We start from the raw sequence: 21,815 nt of genomic DNA on the forward strand, positions 1-21,815 counted from the left end.
CGTCCCGATCTATTCCTGCACCAATGAGTTCCAGCGAGGGGAGCTCCTTCATGCAGGGAACAGGATTGAGCGGCCTCGGTGGGGAGTTCCCCTCTGAGACCCTGAATTGCAACAGAGTCCCGAAGGATAGATGCTGCAAACACTGGGAGACACCCGGCTAAACACGCTAGTCACCGGGCATGGTCCCAATTTGGCCCTTAGAAATGTTTTCCGCAATGGGAAGCTGAACTTGCTGGTGAGACCGTCTCCTGGGAGATCAGGCCGCCATGTTGAAAGGGTGCCCAGAGCTCCAGTGAGCTTGAGGGTTCCACACACCCCCCCACCGATGGACAACGTCACCCCCCCCCCCACACGCATGGACCTTACCTCATAAACCCCCCACCCCCAGATGAGGACACCGCTATTGAATAGCTGAGAGCCCACCTTTTCAGCCACCCCCCCTCTTTTAAGGAATCCCACCCTTCAACCCCCAACCTTTATTAGGTCCCTCCATGCCCGCCCTTCACCCCTTGCATGGGCATGGCCCCCTTCAGGCCCTGACGCTTGCCAGTGCCAGCCAGGCACACCAGCAATGCTGCCCAGGCATTTCAGTAATACTCTGGCACCATGGCACTTGCCAAGGTGCCCGGGTGCCAGAGGGAGGGCAAGTGTGCAACCCTGCCCTGTCCCTAACCACACAGGGGTCTCCAATGGCCTGTGAAATCCCCCCAGGTGCCGTTATGCCTGGTCTGCATTTGTGTGGGCCAGTAATAAATGGCGCTCTGGCAAGGCCTTGCCGGGGAGGCTGTTAGTTCCCGGGCATCTGAGAGAATCCGGCGAGTGCATATTAAAATGAACCTAAAGACTCATTTAAATGAGTCATTAGGCTCATTTAAATATGCTGATCTGGATCTCGCCTAGCGCGGGCGAGATCCCAACCGCGGCGTTTCCCGAGGTTTTGTTAAATCTCGCAAGATGTCTCGAGGGTTGTGAATCTCGCCGGAGGCCTCTCGTGCGATTCAGTGGCCTCATTGCGCCACCCAGTCAGGTGCAAGGAGGTAAATTGCGTCCTGTATCTGAAGAATGTTAAAAAGGTTGCCTTGTTTATTTTGGAATTAGCCCTTTCTATCCCACCCCCCACACCCACCACCCCTCCCGTCCCACGTTCAGCCCATCAACTAATCATTATGATTAACCGTCAAATAGTTCCACGGATATAATTACAATTCTTATTTTGTCAATGCATATTTAGTAAGTACAGTAAAGTGTCTTTGTTAAGTCCCAATTTTAAAATGCTTTTTTTTTATTGCTGCTCTAAACGATTACCAGTGTTGAACTTCACAATGCAATAAGTATAGATTGCTTCATTCCAGTAGATATTTATGGACCTGCCTATATGTCTTAGTAGAATCGATGAGGGAAAAAAAGGATGATATATTGCGCTTCGTACAATAAAACAAATGCAAGCTCAAGAGTGTAATCCTGACTTTTATTTCAGTGGTCAGAAAAAAACAAATGCTAATGGTCCTTCTACGAATGAAATAAAAGTTGGATTCCTGCTCCAAGGTGCAATGTCCAGGATATCGGTTTGAACGGGAATACGATAATTAAAAATAGCTTACCGGATTGTCTCGAGAAACCAGATTTGCTGAACTAAGACAAATACAAAAAAAGCAACAAATACTCTGGTGGTTAGATCAGCAGAAATATAATATAATAGGTTGGTTAGTTCGGAACCCCCATTGCATAAAGATATATCCACACCAGTATTAATTCGAACCAAAAGTTTCCCGTTTGTTTGACTGGGAGGTTGGCAGCATCACTGAAATGCAACAACATCATATGCTTAGTATGGATTCCAAGATGGATAGTTATAGCACTACTGTACAGCATTTCAGAATGTCCAAACTTTACGCATTGTTCAGTTTTGACCCTATAGAGTTAGTGTGTGTATCATTGTATATAAAAGGTAGCCCTATCTACATTTAGATTGTCTTCATACCAATACTATTTGGAGCATTTGTTTCCATGTGGTATTTCGTGCCAACACCTTTGACAAAAAAATTTATATTGCTTATTTAAACTATTTTCTGATTCCATCTCCTTCAATCCTCCATGATCTGGTAGCTTTAGTTGACTCAAATATTCCTCTTGATTATCTTAATTTTTTTTGAGCTGAACAGTGTCTTCAAACTCGTAGTTGGAGACGCTGTATACTTCCACACTCGTCCACTTGCTTTCAAAATCGGTTTACTGGCTTGGCTTAGCTTATATTTATATTTTAACTGCACAAATATAAATACTGAAAGAATAATAAAACTTTCCATGTGCATTAGTTTGAGGAGATTTTTGGTTACTCGGCTAGCAATTAACCTACTCTACAGCGCGCCCAAATTCACATCATTTACTATGACAATTAAGAAAACTAACTCCCAAACTTGCAAGTGTAAGAAATGCAAATGAAGCATTAACTCTCCCTAGCAAGTTCTTACTAATAATAGAATTAACAAGAGTCAGAGGTGACTGACTGTAATGTAACCAAGCAATCAGTTGCCAATAATGCAAAGACTTGATTAGGGCGATGCGAGCTGATATAATTAAGAAATTGAATCAAATGAAGAGTCACAAATCAATGTATTTTAGAATATAACAAAAATAAACTGCACAGAATCCTCTTAACCAGCAAAACACTAAGCCAGCATTCGTGAAAATTACTTTGTAAAATGCCAGAAATATGTTTCCAAAGATTCAGAAAACTTCTGGTAAACATTATGCAAATGTTTAAGAATACCGATTAAGGTCCAATTGGCAGAATAGCAGAACTGACAGTGCTGGTAAAAATATTTGGAAAGTCTTAATCTAGCAAATCAAACCAAGATGATTCTAATATTGAAATCGGCTGACTGAGCCAGTGTTGCTGTTTTAAAAAAACAACTTGAGAGTTCTTGGAACTGCCTGAAATTATTGTACATAACTAAAGTTAAATTGGAGCACTACTGCATCATATGCACTATACAGAGAATAATACAGTTGTCAGCACAATCCTGATTTCAAGTGATAAATCTATCTAATTTGGAAGTATCTATACGTACTAAGTATTTGCATAACTTAAATCATAATGTGAATTATACATACTAGCCATATTTATTAAACAGCCCAGAATTTGCCACCAAGATAATGGCCAGTTTAGTAGTACTTGCCACCATTAAATGTGTAAGTCATCTAGCAACTTGTGATGAGGAAGAGATACCCTGTGAATTGTAAATCACCACAGGTTGCTGGACGAGAAGCACCACTGATGCTAAAATTTAATTTTTTTCTTAACTTTTACTTTCTGTCTTTCTCACTCTGTCTCCATCCAATCTTGCTGCACATATTCATCTTTCTCTACGTTCTCTGGCTGTATTTCACCCCACCGCTCTGTAATTCCTCAAGTTCTTTCTCAAAACTCGATTTTCCTGCTTTAAGGAGTCAGAGTGCAGGTCTAACTGTTCATCAAGGTTCCAGGTTCCCCATTGTCCTTACTGAGCCATTAATAGATTGTAATTCCAACACCTACACCCAGAGGTGAAGGATGAGGGAAGAAATCTAACTAATAGGGCACACTGCAAGATGCCAAATTCCAGCGAATCTTGGGCCAATTTGCTTTGTCAATTGGAGGGAATTATTCTGTAGTTACTGCAGCACATGAATTAAAGCTGAACTGAGGTGCACAATGAAAATATTCAAACTAGATTTTTCCAGAGTCTCTGATATGTACCTCGTTCATCAATATGTCAATGTCATTTTTTTCCTGTTCCTTTGCACCGGTCTTGACTAAAACAAACTTCTTTTATTATTTTTGGCCTGAAGGATGTAATTCAAGGCAGCTTGCATTCATATGTTAAACAATGTGCTTCGAGAAAAAAAAAAGTGGAGTATATGGAGAGGAAGTTATTACCATACTATCCTCTCGTCATCCATTAGTCTTGTTAGGACTGCAGAGTAGAGGTCAGGTGCGGGGAGAGTTCAAGGTGACCTGAAGCGACCTAACTATCCAAATGTAAATCAGTGCCGGAAAAAATTAATTTACTTATTGCTTAGATAATTTTTCCCCCTCTCCCCATTTCTATTTTCTGGCTTCATTGTACTACATACTAACTGCAGCTGAGTGGGAAAGTGGTGACTTGATCTTGAGCTTTTGCTGATGCCATTCTGAGCTGCCTGTTAAAAGTTGTAGAAGAGTGAATGGTTAGAGCCCCTTTCAAATATTCTCTCCCTCCTATGAGGATGCACCTGCCCTCTGCTCAGTGCCCCCACGTTGGGGTAAAAGGATCAAATCCATCACCTGATGATGGCACACGCCAATACTTTAATGCAAAATGCCAGCAACCCCATTACCAAGCAGATATGCTCTTTTTTCAAAAAGCGCACTTTAATGAGCCTGTGTTTCGCCCAACAGGCGACTTAAACATTAAACAGATATTCCTAAAATGGAGTGAAGACGCAACTGCTATCAATGGATAACTAATCTACTGGTTTAAACAAAAGGGAGTCCTAACAGGCCATAAGGCAAAGCATCATCAAATCAAAGGTGCTGTAACAAAAAAAAAAAGCTACTTGGGCTACTTCGACAGTCTTGTGCTGTGAGAGAATGAATTTGGTCAGTGAAGTGGTGGTGGAATTCGGAAAGCTGGGATATCAAGATCCCATTTCAAATCTTATGTTTTCAATTGTGAATGTGGTGCTGGTGTTATTTGATAAAGCTAGCTTGCTAATTCTACCATGTGGCCGTCATCACTGTGCTTCTGAAATAATGGCTTGTACAAGAAGAAGTTACTCATTAATCTTTACACGACTACAAGTGTTCAGATGTCTACTGTGAGTTGCATTAATGCTCATCCAGCTTCAGGAAGGCAGTGCTGTTTGGAAAAATACTACTGAGGTCTTTAAATTGCATTAGCTGAGCTTATAATTTAGCTGCATAAGGCCACAAAAAATTTCGCCGAAAGTAACAGGGTTCCGCCGCAGTGCTTCAGTGTGTTCTGTCCAAAACCTTTGGCTCTTTTTCTCCTCGGGCTTCCCAGTAACAAACTTGCCGTCACAACAGGCATTTTTAAACAACGGCTCAGTGCTTGCAGCCAGGTTTGAGAAAAGATGCACACCTGGCCATTTGAAAAGTGAACGGCAGTTAGCAGTAAACTGATATGACTTTTGTGAGGTTTGATAGTTTTAAGTTAGTCCACTACTGCAGCTGGTTCCTCATTGGACCCGTTCTCCATCTCTTCATCAGATTAAGGAACCAGGAAAGAAATGCTTTCCTTCTCCAAATATTTTCAGTAAAAAGCTTACTGTTTTTACAATCAGCTTCACTCCTATTAATCAACCGGAACTTGCTTTCTTGTATCAACTTTCCTTTGTCATCTTCCATTGCCTCATACAATCGCACAACACACACGGCATTTTGCACAACCTCTTTTCCTCTTTTTCGGATGGAAAACTGTCAAAATCGCTTCATCAAACACTGTTTTCAAGCCTTTCTGCGTGAGGGCAGAGCATTCCAGATAACACTGTGCTCCAATCTGAAAAGAATGAGAAAACAAATCCGAATTAAAAAGAAAAATCAATTTTGTTTTGTTACAAAACCGGATGACAGCACTTCCAAACCCACGACCTCAACCACCTCGAAGGACAAGGGCAGCAGCTGCGTGGGGACACCCACCACCTGTAGGTTCCCCTCCAAGCCACACATCGTCCGAACTTGGAACCATATCGCAGTCGCCGGGTCAAAATCCTGGAGTGCCCTTCCTAACAGCACTGTGGGTGCACCTACACCACAAGGTCTGCGGTGGTTCAAGAAGGTAGCTCATCACCTCCTTCTCAAAGACAATTGGGGATGGCAATAAATACTGGCCAAGCCAGCAACGCTCACATCCCACAAATGAATACATTTTATAAAAAGGAACAGACCTATTGCCAGATGAATCAGATGACATTATGGTTTAAATTATCAATGGCTTTTAACAAAACATTCCAAATGCAATGTCTCTAAATTTACAGATGACACAAAGGTGGGTGGGAGGGTGAGCTGTGAGGAAGATGCAGGGATGCTTCAGTACAATTTTTACAAGTTGACCGCGTGGGCAAATGCATGGTAAATGCAGTATAATGTGGATAAAGTGAGGTTATCCACTTTGGTAGCAAATACAGGAAGGCAGATTACTATCTGATCGGCTTTGAATTAAAAGAGGGGAATTGGAATGAGATCTGGGTGTCCTTGTACACCAGTCACTGAAGATAAGCATGCAGGTGGTAAAGAAGGCAAATGGTACGATGGCCTTCATTGTGAGAGGATGTGAGGATAGGGACAGGGGTGCCTTGCTGCAATTATACAGGGCCTTGGTGGGGCCACACCTGAAATATTGTGTGCAGTTTTGGTCTTCTTATGTGAGGAGGAATGTTCTTGCTACAGAGGGAGTGCAGAGCAGGTTTACAGACCGGAACTGATGTATGACGAAAGAGTAAGTCGGTTAGGATTATATTCGCTGGAGTTCAGAAGAATGAGGGAGAATCTCATAGAAACTTATAAAGTTCTAACAGGACTAGACAGGGTAGATGCTCAATTGCTCTCTCTTCCACAAACAAACATTCAATACCTCCACCACTGACAAACAGTGGCAGCCTTGTGTACCATCTACAAGATGCACTGCAGGAACTTGCCACAGCTCCTTAGGCAGCACCTGCCAAACACACAACCACTATCATCTCGAAGGACAAGGACAGCAGATACCTGGGAACCCCACCACCAGGAGGTTCCCCTCCAAGTCACTCACAGGCTCACCACTCTCTGTGGGGAGAAATTTCTCCTCATCTCAGTCCTAAATGGTCTACCCCATTATCCTCAGACAGTGACCCCTGGTTCTGGACACCCCCACCATTGGGAACATCATTCTTGCATATACCCGGTCTAGTCCTGTTAGAATTTTATAGGTTTCGATGAGATTCCCCCGCGGCTTTATCATTTCAATAACAAACGCCATTGAGCTTAAAAGGTAACTCTTTGGAAAGAAAATATCTGACACAAATAAGAAGTTCCAAATCTGATTGCAGGCTTTCATAAAAGCAGCCTTACTCCACTTAGGTTAGACACCATACGAAGAATAACCATCAAGCCAAGGTCAAAAAATGTTCAACAGGGGCCCGTTAAAAACCTAACATTTATGAACTTAATGCAGAATCTTTTTAAATGCTCCAGAAATTGGACAAACTCCCACCTGCTTTCTGAAATGAGCCAGAAGAACTCTGTGCAAATACGTAAACCTAACAATGCAACTGTGGTCCTATGAGTGGCAATTTGCACTCTGTGTCTACTGGCATCAAACCAATAGCCTAAATGACCATAGAATTTGTTAACAAGGAATTCCTATAGGATTTTTGGTAGCAGATTCAATAGTAAATTTAAAAAAGGAAATTGGGTATATACTTCAAGAATATATGCAGGGCTATAGGCAAACAGAGGAGGAGTAAGACTAATGGGTCACTCCATCAAAGAGTTAGCACAGGTAAGATAGGTTGCATGGTCTCCTTCTGTGCTGTATAATTTTATAAAGAACTGGCACCAGTTTTCCTGCAGTTTACTGGGACAAATTATAATACATTTTTGCTGATCTATTTCTTTCATTATAAAATAGCTCCACACAAGCCAAAACTGCAGAAGTTTCGCCTTTTAAAAAAGAAATATAAAAAGGAATTTTAACAGTAACTCGCATAGAAACCTCCGCCCAGTTTTCTGGAATGCATCCAGTGATGTGGTGGAGAACAGTTCCTAACAATGCAAGTCTCCATCACCTATACACTCACTTTAACTGCTGACTTTACTTTACTTAAGAATAAAAATAATCTTGCATAAGAGGTGCCTAATTGCAAACGCATTCAGAATATGTGCCGCAATGGATCTCCAAAACAAAAATTACCTCTTTAGCCAACTTCACACCTTGTTCATATGTAATGGGTTTTTCCTTCATATGAATTAATCGGGCCAGTGTTTTAGGATCATCTCTTAGATCAATCTGAAAATATATTTTAATGGGATAATGTTAGACTTTCATATTCACTTTTAAGTACAATAACTTTACCTAAGCACTCATTGTTTATTTACCGTAAGACGTCTTTTAACACGAGGTTAAAGTCCAACAGGTTTGTTTGAAACACTAGCTTTCGGAGCACCGCTCCTTCCTCAGGTGTTTTTTTTACCATCATGCTTACAAGTGCAAATTTCCACAAAATAACTGTTACTGCCCTGTGCCATCGAGGAGGAGATAGCAACCAATGAAAAAACCTTTTGAAAATGAAAAATGAAAATCGCTTATTGTCACAAGTAGGCTTCAAATGAAGTTACTGTAAAAAGCCCCTAGTTGCCACATTCCGTCTCCTGTTCGGGGAGGCTGGTACGGGAATTGAACCATGCAGTTGGCCTGCCTTGGTCTGCTTTAAAAGCCAGCTATTTAGCTCTGTGCTAAACCAGCCCCCGTATTTTAATAATTTGCCTTCAAGTACTGCAACCAATGTGACCATATTACAATTACACCCACGTTCGCTGTCAGCGAAAACAGTGAACGCAGGTACAACATCTCACGAGAGTCAGGAAATTAGATACTTGCTGCAGAGGTCTCGTTTCCTGATTTTCCTTCCCCGCCCCTCACCAGGACAGAGTGAGGGTCCTGTCCTTTAAATACATTTTCATAGATTTACATATTAATAAAGGGCCTACACACCACGTGATCCACCCTTACTGAACAGTCAAACCTCGCTGGCGTGGTACACTATAGCTTTAGGTAGGTGGGAAACAGTCGGGGGGAGTTCCCGCTGGGAGCGCCAAGGTCACTACAGCCCCTGGTTGGTCGGGGTGTGGGTTGGGGGGGGTGGGGGAAGGAGAGAGAGAGAGAAAGAGAGAAGGGTGCATGTCTGGACACTGCCTCCGACACAGGTAAGCACTGCCAGGTTGGCAATGCCAGCCTGTGCAAACCCATGCCAGGGATAGGCCCTCTGGGTGATGGATTTCCTGTTACATGTGGTTGGGGGGAGGTGCACCGAGGCCTTTGAATGGGGGTATTTGGCAGTGTTCGGGAAGCAACCATTGAGGTGGGGGAACTTGCAGTGATGGGGGATTGGATGGAACTTGCAGTGATTGGGGGATTGGATGGAACTTGCAGTGATTGGGGGTGGCGGAGCACCGGCAATACTGCCACAGTGGCTGCAAGAGATGCCGAGAGGGGGGCAATGGGAGGGTGGCGGAAATAGAGCCCCCAATACCTTTGTGGTGGGAGGAGGTGCACTGGAGGGAGTTTAAGGCCAGTTCTGATCCAATTACTGTGGAGCCAGCCGGCTCTATCAGGCCACTCCACCAGGCTGACCATGTAAACTTCCCCCTTTCCCCTCCCCCCACTAGGCTGACCGTGTAAATGCCTCCATCCCCCGCCCCCACCAGACTGACCATACCACATCGCCTCATTCTTTTTGTCAGAGTGCTAGAAAATCCGGTCTGTAAACTCAGCAGTGCACCTGAAGAAATACACACCAGTTCTCAGTCAGAGACTGGCACGCTGACAAATGATGGGAAAATTCCACCCACTGTATCCATTCTCTCTTAATTTTCAAATTTCTGATTATCGCTCCAAATGGAAAACATCAACTGGGGAGAAACAGGGTCCTAATGGAAAGCTGACGTTTTGCAAAGAAATTAGGTTAAAATGAGAGTATCACTCAGCCCTGCTCAGTGTTAACGTGGTATCATACCTGAGTTCCGATCAGGACATAAGGCACATGGGGCATACATGCTTTCAGCTCGGATACCCACTCCTCCTTCACATTGTGGTAAGATGCAGGATTTACCACAGAGAAGCAGATCAAAAACACATCAGTGTTAGGATAGGAGAAAGGTCTCAGTTGATTGTAGTCTTCCTGGAGAAAGCAATAAAATACATCACCCTGAACCCGTTCTTTTTTATTCAAAGATTAATTGTGCTTTGCAAATCATTGGAACACCAAAACAGCATTCAAGAAATCACTTTCACAGAAGAGCCCCACGTGGCTAGATTTACCCGCCCCTAATGTTGACATGAAATTGGTTTAAATGGACAATTCTGTCTTAAATCGGCCTGTTAACCAGCTAGACCCTACTGGTTTTGCAGGTAAACAGTTTTTATAATTGCTCTCAAGTTTGGATAATTTACCTTCATTTTCTCACTTCTCAGAACATTCAAATAGTATATTACAAAACAAAACATTGCGCAAGTCTAAGACTACTGTTCACCACTCCAAATTATTCTGTCAGTCAGTGGATACTTATGCAGTTTTAAATCCTTTGAAAAGTAAAATGCACTAGAATCCTACATTGATATTAAATGGACAAGCTGCTCTTCAGATTTTTTTAAATAGTGTTACCGACAGTCAATTGCCTGGGATGGTCTATTAAGAACCAGAGTCCTAAAATCTACAGGAGTCACACCCAAGCATAGTCATGTCAATTTACACCTTAGAACAGCGATGCTTTAATATTGATAGTGCTCCATCTACTGGCTAAGCTGCTGACAGACCGAGGAGGTGCAATCATGGGAATCTTTTACTGGAGAATTCAACTATTTGTCAAAGTTTCCTACATTATAATATAATAATCTTTATTAGTCTCACAAATAGGCTTACATTGACACTGGAATGAAGGTAGTGAAAATCTCCGAGTCGCCACACTCCAGCACCTGCTCGGGTACACTGAGGGAGAATTCAGAATGTCCAATTCACCTCTCAAGCATGTCTTTCGGGACTTGTGGGAGGAAACCGGAGCGCCCGGAGGAAACCCACGCACACACAAAGAAAAAGTGCAGATTCCGCACAGAGAGTGACCTAAGCCGGGAATCACACCCGGGTCCCTGGTGCTGTGAAGCAACAGTGCTAACCACTGTGCTACATGCCACCCATTATAAAGTGGTTGTCTCAAATTCACACTGCACATAATAACAACCCCATACCCATGGATACAGAAGTAAAATCGCACACAGCTTCTAAACCGTCTGACCTAATGAAGGAGGAAGTTTGATAACAGGATGTAGAAGCCAGGTATTTCTAATACATTTAATATAGGTCAAAGATAGCTGTTTAGCGTAAATATTAAGCCCCAGTTTTAAATTAAGGATTAAAAACACATATTCTGCAAATTCATTTACAAGACAGCATGACACAGCAATAATCATTTTCTCTAACACAAACTTTTAAATACATAGTTTAAAAGAAACACAGAAGTCTGATAAAACAAGCACTTTTCACTACATTTCTCCAAGGACAAGGGCTGAATCCATGGCAATAAGGTGACGAGAGCCCAGTAACTTAAAGGCTCTATTGTTGCAATAGCTAAGTCAGTCAGAAAACCAGTTTTTGTTTGGCCTTGATAAAGCACAATATTGCATGATTTAACATACACAAGTATGCAGATACGAAACAATTAGAAGTAATGTTGCATATTAAAGGTGGACGGCTTGCCGTCAAATCAGATGTATTTGAGTCGAACCCAAACCAATTAGGATTATATTGGGGTGTGATTAGATGGCTTAAGGCAGATATGAAACAGTATAGCTGTAAGTTTCATTCGGCCATTTTTAGTTGGTTGCTTGGTGGTGTTGGTTTGAAGCTGACGATTAGCTGGATTTCTTTCTCTCTTTTTGAATCATCTATACTTTGATCTGAACTATTCACTGTCTCCCTGTATTCATATTTCATTTTCAGACTTTGACTTTTAAAGTTATTGTCGAGCTGTTTGCCTGAGCAAGTAAAATTTTATCTGTGATTGTTTGAAAGTTCAATTGTCTACAAATTGCCTCATTGTGAGCCATATGATGGCTGGACTTTAAAATGAATCAATAGAAGACAAATAAAACAATTCTTATTTGCACCTGACAAGTTTTAACTCAAATTTCTACTGAGTTCCATTAATCGCAAAGTGCTGCTGGTAACCGAATGGTTAAATCCATCACAGGAGCTACCCAAGTTCATTAAAAGCTAGTTTAATACTATTGCCAAGAGAAGTGATGATGGTAAAATCAATGTATGAGCCAAGGAACTCGTATTTTTCCAACTTTCTAAACATTAAATCTGAGCAGTGGAGTAAGTTGCTGCTTAAATTATATTTCACAGAATAACACAAATCAGTTTGAATGGTGCAGCACTTTAAAAAATATATTACTGAATTACCAAATCATAGACATTTCCTAACCATTAATGTGACATTTAATAGAAAATTATTTAATTATAGCAAGACAAATAGTCCACTGACGTAGATAGTGGATGAAACAAAATGAAGGGATTAAAATTTAATAAATCAATGCAAGCACTGCTTAAATAATCCTGTTTCATTTCAGAGTAAAGTAAAAAATCCACAAAGATTGAATTTTCAAAACCCCTCCCCTCCCAGATGCTGGGTGGCACGTCAATTTATGTTTTTTTTAATTAGAGTGCCCAATTATTTTTTTTCCAATTAAGGGGCAATTTAGCGTGGCCAATCCACCTAACCTGCACTTGTTTGGGTTGTGGGGGTGAAATCCATACAGACGTGAGGAGAATGTCCAAACAGACAGTGACCCAGGGCCGGGATCGAACCTCGCCTTAGTCCCAGTGCTGACCACAGTGCCACTCTGCAAGGGTGTGTCAATTTCAAGGTGGTTATCCCAGAGCCAGGGGAAATTGCCAGGCAGTGGAGAGGTTGGTGGTGTGGACTGGGTAGGACAGAAACCCCACTCTCCTCCTAAACGAAGCCAACTCAGTCTATTGAAAAGTTTGTCAAGAGTTTTTCATGGTTAGCGTTTCAAGGGCGGTCAGGTTACTGTGTCTTCAGAAGCTAAAGGTAGACAGCTAAATAATAGGGAGCCTGTCATGGCTGGCCCCCAGGGCATTGGGGGACAGGAGCATTTGGTAAAGGAGTTCCCTGGCACTGCACAGGTGGCATAGAGAGTGAGCACCAAGTGCCAGGGCATTGAATAAGGTTGGCAGCTCCCTGACACTGCAGGGGCAAGACTGACAGGGTCAGCTTGGCAACACCTACCCAGAAGGATGGCTCCAACTGGCAATGTGGGCACGGCTCTTGGACTTTGGTTCCAGTGGCAATGAGGGGCAGCAAGTGTAGAACCTTGGGTATCAGGAGGGAAGTGGAGGTGAAAAAGGGACAGGAAGGCAACAGAAGGAAAGCCCTCAACACAGAATCTACTGCTGAAGGTAGAGATACCTGGACACAACAGAGAACGAGTGCCATAGGAGACTGTAAATCACCAGGCAAATGCGCACAAACCATTTGTGCTGTCATTGCAGAGACCTCGCACCTCACAGCACTATTTACCATATCCTGTCAGTGGGAAGTCAAAGTCACTGGGTCTTCAATGCATTTGCACGCAGATCCTTGCGAGGATCAACAGACCCAAGTGGTATCGCATAAATGTCTGCACACCAAAGCATTTGGTGGTGACTGATGCCCCCTTCAGCAAAGTCTCAGAGCAAATTAATTCAATCACAGACACAGCTTCATAGGGATAGCCGTCCATCGCTGGATTAACTCAGATGCAGGGCATCATCAATAGCATCATGTGGTCATCAAGGCACCCAGCGACTGTCCAATAACATCCATTAAAAGTAAAGGTTTCCACTCTCTCAATGTCCAACTGGTTTGTGGCCACAACAGAAGTTTGCTCCATGTGTGCACTTGCTTTCCTGGCAGCTGCCATGATTCCTTCATTCGCCATCAGTCCGCAACTTCAACCCCCAACATTCATGGATGGATCCGAGGGGATCTCTCTGAAGTGGATGGCTCCTGACCCCTCTGTGAGAGTTCCAGACAGAATTAATATGACCAATGGTATCTGCTCAACTGGACAAGAGGCAACCAGGCCATTGGGTTTCCGGAAATGCAATTCCGGTGCCTGGACCAATCAGGTGGTGCCCACCAGTATGCTCCTGCAAGGGTCTCAGTCATTGTGGTCTGGCCCCTCAGGGAGATGTAGGCCTTGTGTTTCTGAAAGGAGAAAGCTCATTGGGGGAGGAGCAGGTGATTTTCTTTTCTTTATTCTTTCCTGGCAAGCCAGCATTTGTTGTCCAACGCTAAAAACTCTTCAACTGAGTGACTTGCTGGGCCATTGCTGAGAGTCTGGAGTCACATGTAGACCAAATGGGTAAGGATTCCCTAAAGGATTTGAGAATATATGGTGGAGTCCTACATATGCACAGTTACCAGAAGGGAGGTATGAAATAGCAGGGGAATCCATGATGAACTTCAAGCGTGACTTGATTGATCACCTAACATATTACTGATCAGCTGGACTTATTTTCAAAATGTTTTTCTTAGTTTTTCATTTTATAAACTCTATCCAGTCTCTCAGCTACACTGAGGTGCTGGGCGGAGATGCAGGCCTCCAACCCAGCAGAATCCACCCCCTCACTCCCATCAGCTGGACTTAGTGAATAGATGGCTCACATAAGGCCTCACAATTTATCAGAAACCAGGAAAATCTTCCATTTTGTTCTGAATGTGTAATCTCAGAAAGTCAGGATCAAAGTGAACTTTAACCAGGGAGATGTAGGTTTCTTTTTATATTTTGAAGCAATGCCAAGATTACCATCTCCATCAAGGTAGAGCCTGACAGGGAGGATGTATTTTTCTTTTCGTATGAAGATAAGTGACCAGTCACAGCAGATGACATTGGTAGAACAGCTCGTAGGCGCCCTACCGCTGGCTTTTAAAGCCGACAAAGCCGGGGGCAGCAGGGTAGCATGGTGGTTAGCATAAATGCTTCACAGCTCCAGGGTCCCAGGTTCGATTCCCGGCTGGGTCACTGTCTGTGTGGAGTCTGCACGTCCTCCCTCTGTGTGCGTGGGTTTCCTCCGGGTGCTCCGGTTTCCTCCCACAGTCCAAAGATGTGCGGGTTAGGTGGATTGGCCATGCTAAATTGCCCGTAGTGTCCTAATAAAAGTAAGGTTACGGGTATAGGGTGGATACGTGGGTTTGAGTAGGGTGATCATGGCTCGGCACAACATTGAGGGCCGAAGGGCCTGTTCTGTGCTGTACTGTTCTATGTTCTATGTTCTAAAGGCAGGCCAGCAGCAGGGTTCAATTCCCGTACCAGCCTCCCCGAACAGGTGCCAGAATGTGGCGACTAGGGGCTTTTCACAGTAACTTCATTTGAAGCCGACTTGTGACAATAAGCGATTTTCATTTTTCGTATTGGTAAGGTGGTTGACTCAATCGCAAACGTGTGACCAACACAGATACTGGATATCAATGCATCAGAATGGATTGTCTGTTAATAAAGGTTGTGTTACATGGGGAGCCAGAGTTGTGATTGTAATCGTCATGTTCAACAATTAGGGATGAGCTTGGTAAAGCGTCTAGCGAGAAGCTATGATGGTAAAGGTTAGACAAAGACATAGTAAAACAGTGTAGAGCACGTCAGGCTGTAAAAAAGCCACCATTGGTTCCTTTGCAACCATGGAAATGGCCAGCTAGAGTGTGGCAATAGGCGGCACATAAAGGGCCTTTTCACTTGATAGATAACCATTCAAATTGGTTTGAGGGGTTTCCAATGAATCGAGCAACAGTTAGAAAAACTGGAGCATTGCGTTTAGTGGGTACCCCAAAGTTGCGTTGAGGAACCCCCACACTCTCAAAAGTCCCCATGTAAGGATTACACATAATTGTGCAGGAAATTCAAACTTCCTGCACAAGGAACCATCCGATATTGCTTGCAATTTTAATCGCAACCATCAAGAAAGTACATTCAATATTTCACACTAATTCACATCTTTTATGAACCCATTGTACAATTAAGGATACATTTAGTTGTTTAAAAAAAATCTTCATGTGGTGTAGGCATCGTTGTCAAGACCAGAATTTGTTGGCCATCCCTAATTAGCCTGGAGATGGTGGTGGTGTGCTACATTCTTCAGCCACCGCAGTCTGACTTTTCCGTTGCAGTTCAGGTGGATTGAATGGCTGAGTGGTTAAGGGTCAACTACATTACAGCGGAGTCAAACAGTGAGGGTGTCAGATTTCCTTCCGTAAAGGACACAAGTGAACCTGATGGGTTGTTCCGACAAACAATGAGAGTTTCATGATAGTTTGCTTTCAATTCCAGCTTTTATTCATTAACTGGATTTTGAATTCCAGCAGCTGCTCTGGTAGGAGCGTACAGTTCTCTCAGCGAACCCATTGCACTGTGGGTATAAAGTACTGCTTGTGATGTCATGAAAATCCCAAGTATGGAATTCAGCAGAGACAAACTGGTGGGCACTGTCGATCATGAGCTTTTGCGGAAGGGCATGGGAGGCAAAGTGTCTCTTGAGTTTCACAATTACCGAACTGCTGGCTGTACTTGGCAAATGGTCCAATTCGAACCATCCAGAGTAGGGATCCACCAATACCAGGTGTTGTTTGCCGTCCCATTCAAAAATGTCTGCTGCCGTGAACACCCATGGACTTCATGTAAGTGGGTTGCAGGGGGAGCAACTGGAGACTTCTCTCCCGATGTCAGCTTGCATAGAGGGCCAATACAGTAAAGGTTTGGTTCTGGTCTTAGTTGCATCCAATCCATGATTCCCATGGTGGACCTTATTGGGTGCAGTGTCACTGGAGGGTAGAATGACGAACCACTGACCTCGCAGGATTAGACCATTTTGAACGGTTAGGTCCTCTCTAAAAGCAAGGAACACAGGGAGGTTATGAGGAAGTTCCCAAGAAGATTCTGGCCAGCCTTGCACGATGACATTATGCAGTCACGTGTACGTGACATCTTGCTGCAGCGTCTGCTTCAACTCCTCGATATGACGGAAGAAAAGTACCCAACTCCATGATGTTGATGTCTGCCTCACGATGAGCCTGATCTGTGGTGGATAGGAAGGCTTTGGAGAGGGCAGCGATGAGGTAGAGTTCCTTGCCATACTGATGTAGCAGCTTTTAACATTGTGTGTTGTAGCCTGGCAGGTGCAGAGTGACAAGGTTTCTTCGGGATGGTTATGAGCAGTTGATGGTCAGTTTCCACAGTTGTCAGAAGATCATAGATGACATACAAAAACCAAGATAAGTGATTCTTTTTCGATTTGTGATCCCATGTTTGTGCCACTGAGAGCCCTTGAGACAAAAAAGCTTTTGGTCTACCATTTTGGATGCAGGCTGCACCAGGTCCATGCTGTGATGCACCCGCGGAGATTAGGACAGGAGTTTGGACATTGAAGTGCTGTAAAGCTGGTGGAGATGCCAATGATTATTTGAGTCTGTTGAACAACACTGTGTGGTGTTCTTGCAACACGTTTCAACGTCCTGATGTAGGAGTTGACGAAGTGGTCCACTAATTTCACGAGAGCAAGGAATGAATTTTGTGAGGTAGTTTGTCATACCAGAGAAATACTGTGAAGCGTACTTATCAAGTGGAGTGTCCATGTGGCGTTTGGCCAGTCTTCTTCGGGTCAGGATTTACACCAACATCTGTCAACAGATGGCCCACATACTGCACCTGTTTGGCCCTGAATTGGCACTTTGTAGGATTGAGCTTCAGATTGAGATCCCTAACCTTGTTTAGGACATGATCATCATGTTCAGCTATAGTACAACCTCAGATCAGAACATCAATAATTATGATTTCACTTGGTTGATCGACAAAGAGATGTTCCACACAGCACTGAAAACTTCTGCCGTTAGAGATGCCGTATGGCATTCAGAGGAATCATTATCTGCCGATCGGGGACATGATCTTGAGGATGTTAGATCCAGTGGGATTTGCCAAAATCCACATTTTGCGTCTAACACACTAAATTCTCTTGCTTTCAGCATGTCTGAAGTCACCAGTTCTACTGTCTTCCTGGGGTGACGTAACCTGAGTAGTGCTTTCTTCAAACATACAGGGTCAATACATACCCTGACTGCACCATCCATTTTCACCGTGGCTACCATTGTCAAAACCCAATCTGTGACCTCTTTTCACTGGAATAATTACGCCCAGTTTGGTCATTCGATGCAGCTCGTTGATGACCATTTGCTTGATCGCAATCGGTATCCTTCTTGATGCACATATTGCTGTTGTCCAAAATGTCGCTCAGCCTTGTTATCTCCGAGGCTTGAAGTTGCACAGCATGGACCTCTGGGTGCAGTTGAATGACCCCTAACGAACTGAAAATACTTTGGTGTCCTGCAGGAATGGTGCTGTATCTCGCGGAAAATCTTTATGTCATGTTTCAGATTGTTCATCAATGGTTCATACAGGCTGCTGCAGTTGATGCAGAGCGCCCCCTGTACTGCAACAGTAATTTTGCTTCCCTCCTAAACTGTGCTCCTTCCCGCCCGAATTCTCTATTCGATCTCTTGGACCGCTCGTTTAAAATGCACGTTTCCAAAGTAGACTGTCAAGTCAGGCCCTTCTGTTTCAGAAGTTGTTTTGGGAGTACATCATATTCTATGCCCCCTACCAATTGGTCTCTAATGAATTTGTCAGTAAACGCTCCAAATGTACATTTTTCTGCTAAGACCTTTAATATGTCCTGGATTGATTCAAATGGTTTCTGATTCGTAGAACGGAATATGCTGCGGTCTAAAATTATATTTTTAAGCGGGGAGTATATTTCTTTGAATTTATGTTCTTCCAAATTGAATTTAAACAATCTAAACTTTGCGACTGCTCCACGACCTGCTAAATTCAGCAGAGTATAGGATTGTACCCTTTTGTTTTCTCCAGATATCGCTGCAGCACAGGAGATGATTCATTTCTGCTCAAATCAGTCCCGATTGCCCACCATGTTCTCACCAAAGATAAGTGGGTCAATGTTTCAAACTCCCCGTGCCACACTGCCAGCCCTAACACATGCAGTTCCACGTGATCCGTTAAATCATTGACTGCGCAAGGGACTTTCAACAAACAGGAGGTATATTAAGTAAACATACGACGTGGAATTCTCCGATCACCGACTCCAGAATCATGTTTGGCCATGGGCCGGAGAATCCCCATTTACGCCAAAATCAGGGGTGCCTCCGTTTTTTTGCGATGCTCCACCCCCTCAATAACAGCGTATTATAAAAGAGTCCCCCGAGGCCCTCCCCCAATGGGCCGAGTCCCCAATGGCGCCACGTGTGCTCACAACGTTCGGGGATCTCGTGTGGCGGCTGTGCTGAATCTAGCGCCGCCACAGCCGGTGGGGGGGGGGGGGGGGGGGGGGGGGGGGGAGAAGAGCATTTCAATGGCGGGGGGGCTTCGGCGGATGGCGAAGCTGGTTACAGAGGGGTAGTTCTTGGCAGGCCGGGTCCGCGGGTGGCCGCTGCCGCGCGCATGGGTGGCCACGGACTTGGCCATTCTGCGTGGCTGCTAGCCCCTCACCGGGCAGAGGATCAGTGTGGGGCGGCACCAACTTTCTGGTCGTAAGACCTGCCAAATCCTGTGAACATTGGGTACTTTCAAGCCACAACGTGGGATCACAGAGGGAAAAGATTTTGGAAGCACTGTACTTTGAACTAAAACTGTTGTCATGACCACACACTGAACCAGCACAACATGTTCATTTACTCGTGACATAAACTTCGATGAAAGGTGACCATTTTGTTCGCTCTCATTTACCAATATGCCCTCTTTAAAAACTTACCCAGCTCAGCACTATTTCCACTTTTGCAGGACAAATGGGGAGGGGTTGCAGATCAGAGCAACAAGGTTCTCATTTCAGACTTAGGTCATTGTAATGTGAACCAGAGACATCAGGGACATAAGAACTGAAGAAGAGCCATACAGACTCCAAGCATTAACTCCTATCTCTCTCCACAGATGCTGCCAGACTTGCTGAGCTTTTCCAGCAATTTCCGTTCTTATTACTTTAACAGAAAATAGAGGAATTGGGCCGAGGTGAAGCTGGAGACCGCCCCAAAATTTGAATGAATTTTCTTACTGTACCTTTCTCTGACTCATGCGCAAACATTTCAGCGCACTACCATAACACAGTATTTATATACTTCTGTTTCTGTGTTCACAAATCCCACAAACTTGGGATTGATCTGTGGTAAGTAACAACCACACAGGAGAAAATATGCAACTACTTGCAACCCCCCCACCCCCCCCCCCAAAAAAAATCCAGGCTGCTATTGGCCCCGCCAAGGCTCTTTCCCGACCTCTGCCAATATCGTTCTCCCCCACCCCCCCTCCCCCCCACCCCTTCCCTCAGACTCCAACTGGCAACTAACACATTGTGGGAGCCAATTGATTTTCCTCTTGTTCAGGAATGACGGGTTGCAGTGGGACACGCACTCAATGCTTATCACTCGCCAGTGGAATGGAAATGAGGTTGGGGGCTACCAGGTAGCTTGAGATTCTCCAATGCCGAGAAGATTGGGAGGCAGGTGCAGCCATCCACCCAGCTTGCTGTATTTCTAAATTACTCCTCTGGTCTTTTGTCTCCATTCAGTAATGCTGATTTGCTAACATTGGGAATTCACTCTGGATGGCTCAGATTTTATAATCCTTTTCACATTTTTTTATTGTAAACATCAGGTATTTCCCAGGGGCGTGTGGAACAATCCGAGCTTAATGGGTTACTTCAATAGGAAAGCAGCCTGGAAAGCAACCAAATTACTTACACACGATTAGGTTCCGCATCTCTCAAGTGACCCACATTGATGCAATGGAATTCTTCCAGTTCACGGAGGTGAAGGAACACCATGCAGGTGCCCGGAAGGCTAGAAGGGGACCATTTATGATGCACTGAGGAATCCTACCATCTGTAAAAATGCTCAGCTCTCATTTTGTTGCCAGTCGTTCATGGGGGAAAAAAGATGAAAGTGTCTGCACTGGTAAACAATGCAGTCTGTCACACTGACATGAACAGGGGAAGAAACCTTGTGCCTGCTGTTAGTGCTGGAGATGAATGTCTATTAATGTTAATTAATGGATGCTGAGGGCCATGTGATCAGTCTTCAGACAACTACATTCAGTGCACTACTGCCCGACTGCTGTTGCTGACGCCCACAGCTTTGAATGAACCAGTTGTGTAGAGGTTTAGGGCTTGAGCACCACTGAATAGCGATGGATGAAGCTGGGTGGAGGTCAGCATTTAGGAGATGGCAGAACCCGATTGCTGACTCACCATCAAACTGAATTTTAAAAATGTAGCTTTATCTGGAGTTATGGTTTCATAGGCAAAGACAGGGGCCTTTTTGCAATTTATTCAATCTTTTATCCCCCTACAAATGCTGATTAACCACGTGGGTGCCCCACCCAACTTCTATTTTCAAATGCATTAAAATCTGCGGCTTTGTGCTCCTGTTTCATGGTTCTTTGCTTCCATGTGTAACATGCAAAGGATTAAAAAGTTATCAAACAAGCAGTTTTGGTGTTGGTGTAACCTAAAGTACTAGCTAAATGAGACCGTGATAACTTATATTTAACATTGCCCAGCAGCCATTAAACAAATATACAATTATAGTACTTTTCACAACTTCTGAACAAGGCAGTTATGATTTACAATAGAAATTATTATAGAAGTAAAGACTGCAAGCATTTCATTTCTGAAGATTTATGTGAAGTTATCAATTTAAATCCTCAAATGCCATGTGCAAGTCACACATCAGGTGGTTCTCCTCCAGAACACAACCAAATAGGCACTTTTAGTCGAAATTAGCGCGAAAATTCGGATTTATCTCACCTACAATTAAGGGGAAGGATAGAATCATCATGCCAGCAAATGGGAGCTTGAGAGGCCGCAGAGATGGCAGGAGCAGAGAAAAAGGCCATGAGTAGCGGGTGGATGAGTCAGTGGACCCACGACAGGTCCCCGGCCACCCTGGAGAGAGGGAAACCTACGAC

The 21,815-nt window shown here is 43.9% G+C and overlaps 1 protein-coding gene across 1 annotated transcript in view; it reads right to left on the reverse strand.

Moving 5' to 3' along the window:
- Positions 1-1,449: 1,449 nt before the first annotated feature.
- The window catches only part of rhoj (ras homolog family member J), a 64,325-nt gene continuing 43,959 nt past the window's right edge, over positions 1,450-21,815 (reverse strand). Inside the window, exons 3-5 of the mRNA XM_038775343.1 lie at positions 9,754-9,918; positions 7,932-8,027; positions 1,450-5,540 (exon numbers count right to left, since the gene is read on the reverse strand). Of these exons, the coding sequence (XP_038631271.1) occupies positions 5,394-5,540; positions 7,932-8,027; positions 9,754-9,918 (408 nt within the window). The 3' untranslated portion in view covers positions 1,450-5,393. The remainder of the gene's footprint in view (positions 5,541-7,931; positions 8,028-9,753; positions 9,919-21,815) is intronic.

The sequence above is a fragment of the Scyliorhinus canicula genome, chromosome 2 (genome assembly GCF_902713615.1).
Source record: "Scyliorhinus canicula chromosome 2, sScyCan1.1, whole genome shotgun sequence".
Lineage (NCBI taxonomy): Eukaryota > Metazoa > Chordata > Chondrichthyes > Carcharhiniformes > Scyliorhinidae > Scyliorhinus > Scyliorhinus canicula.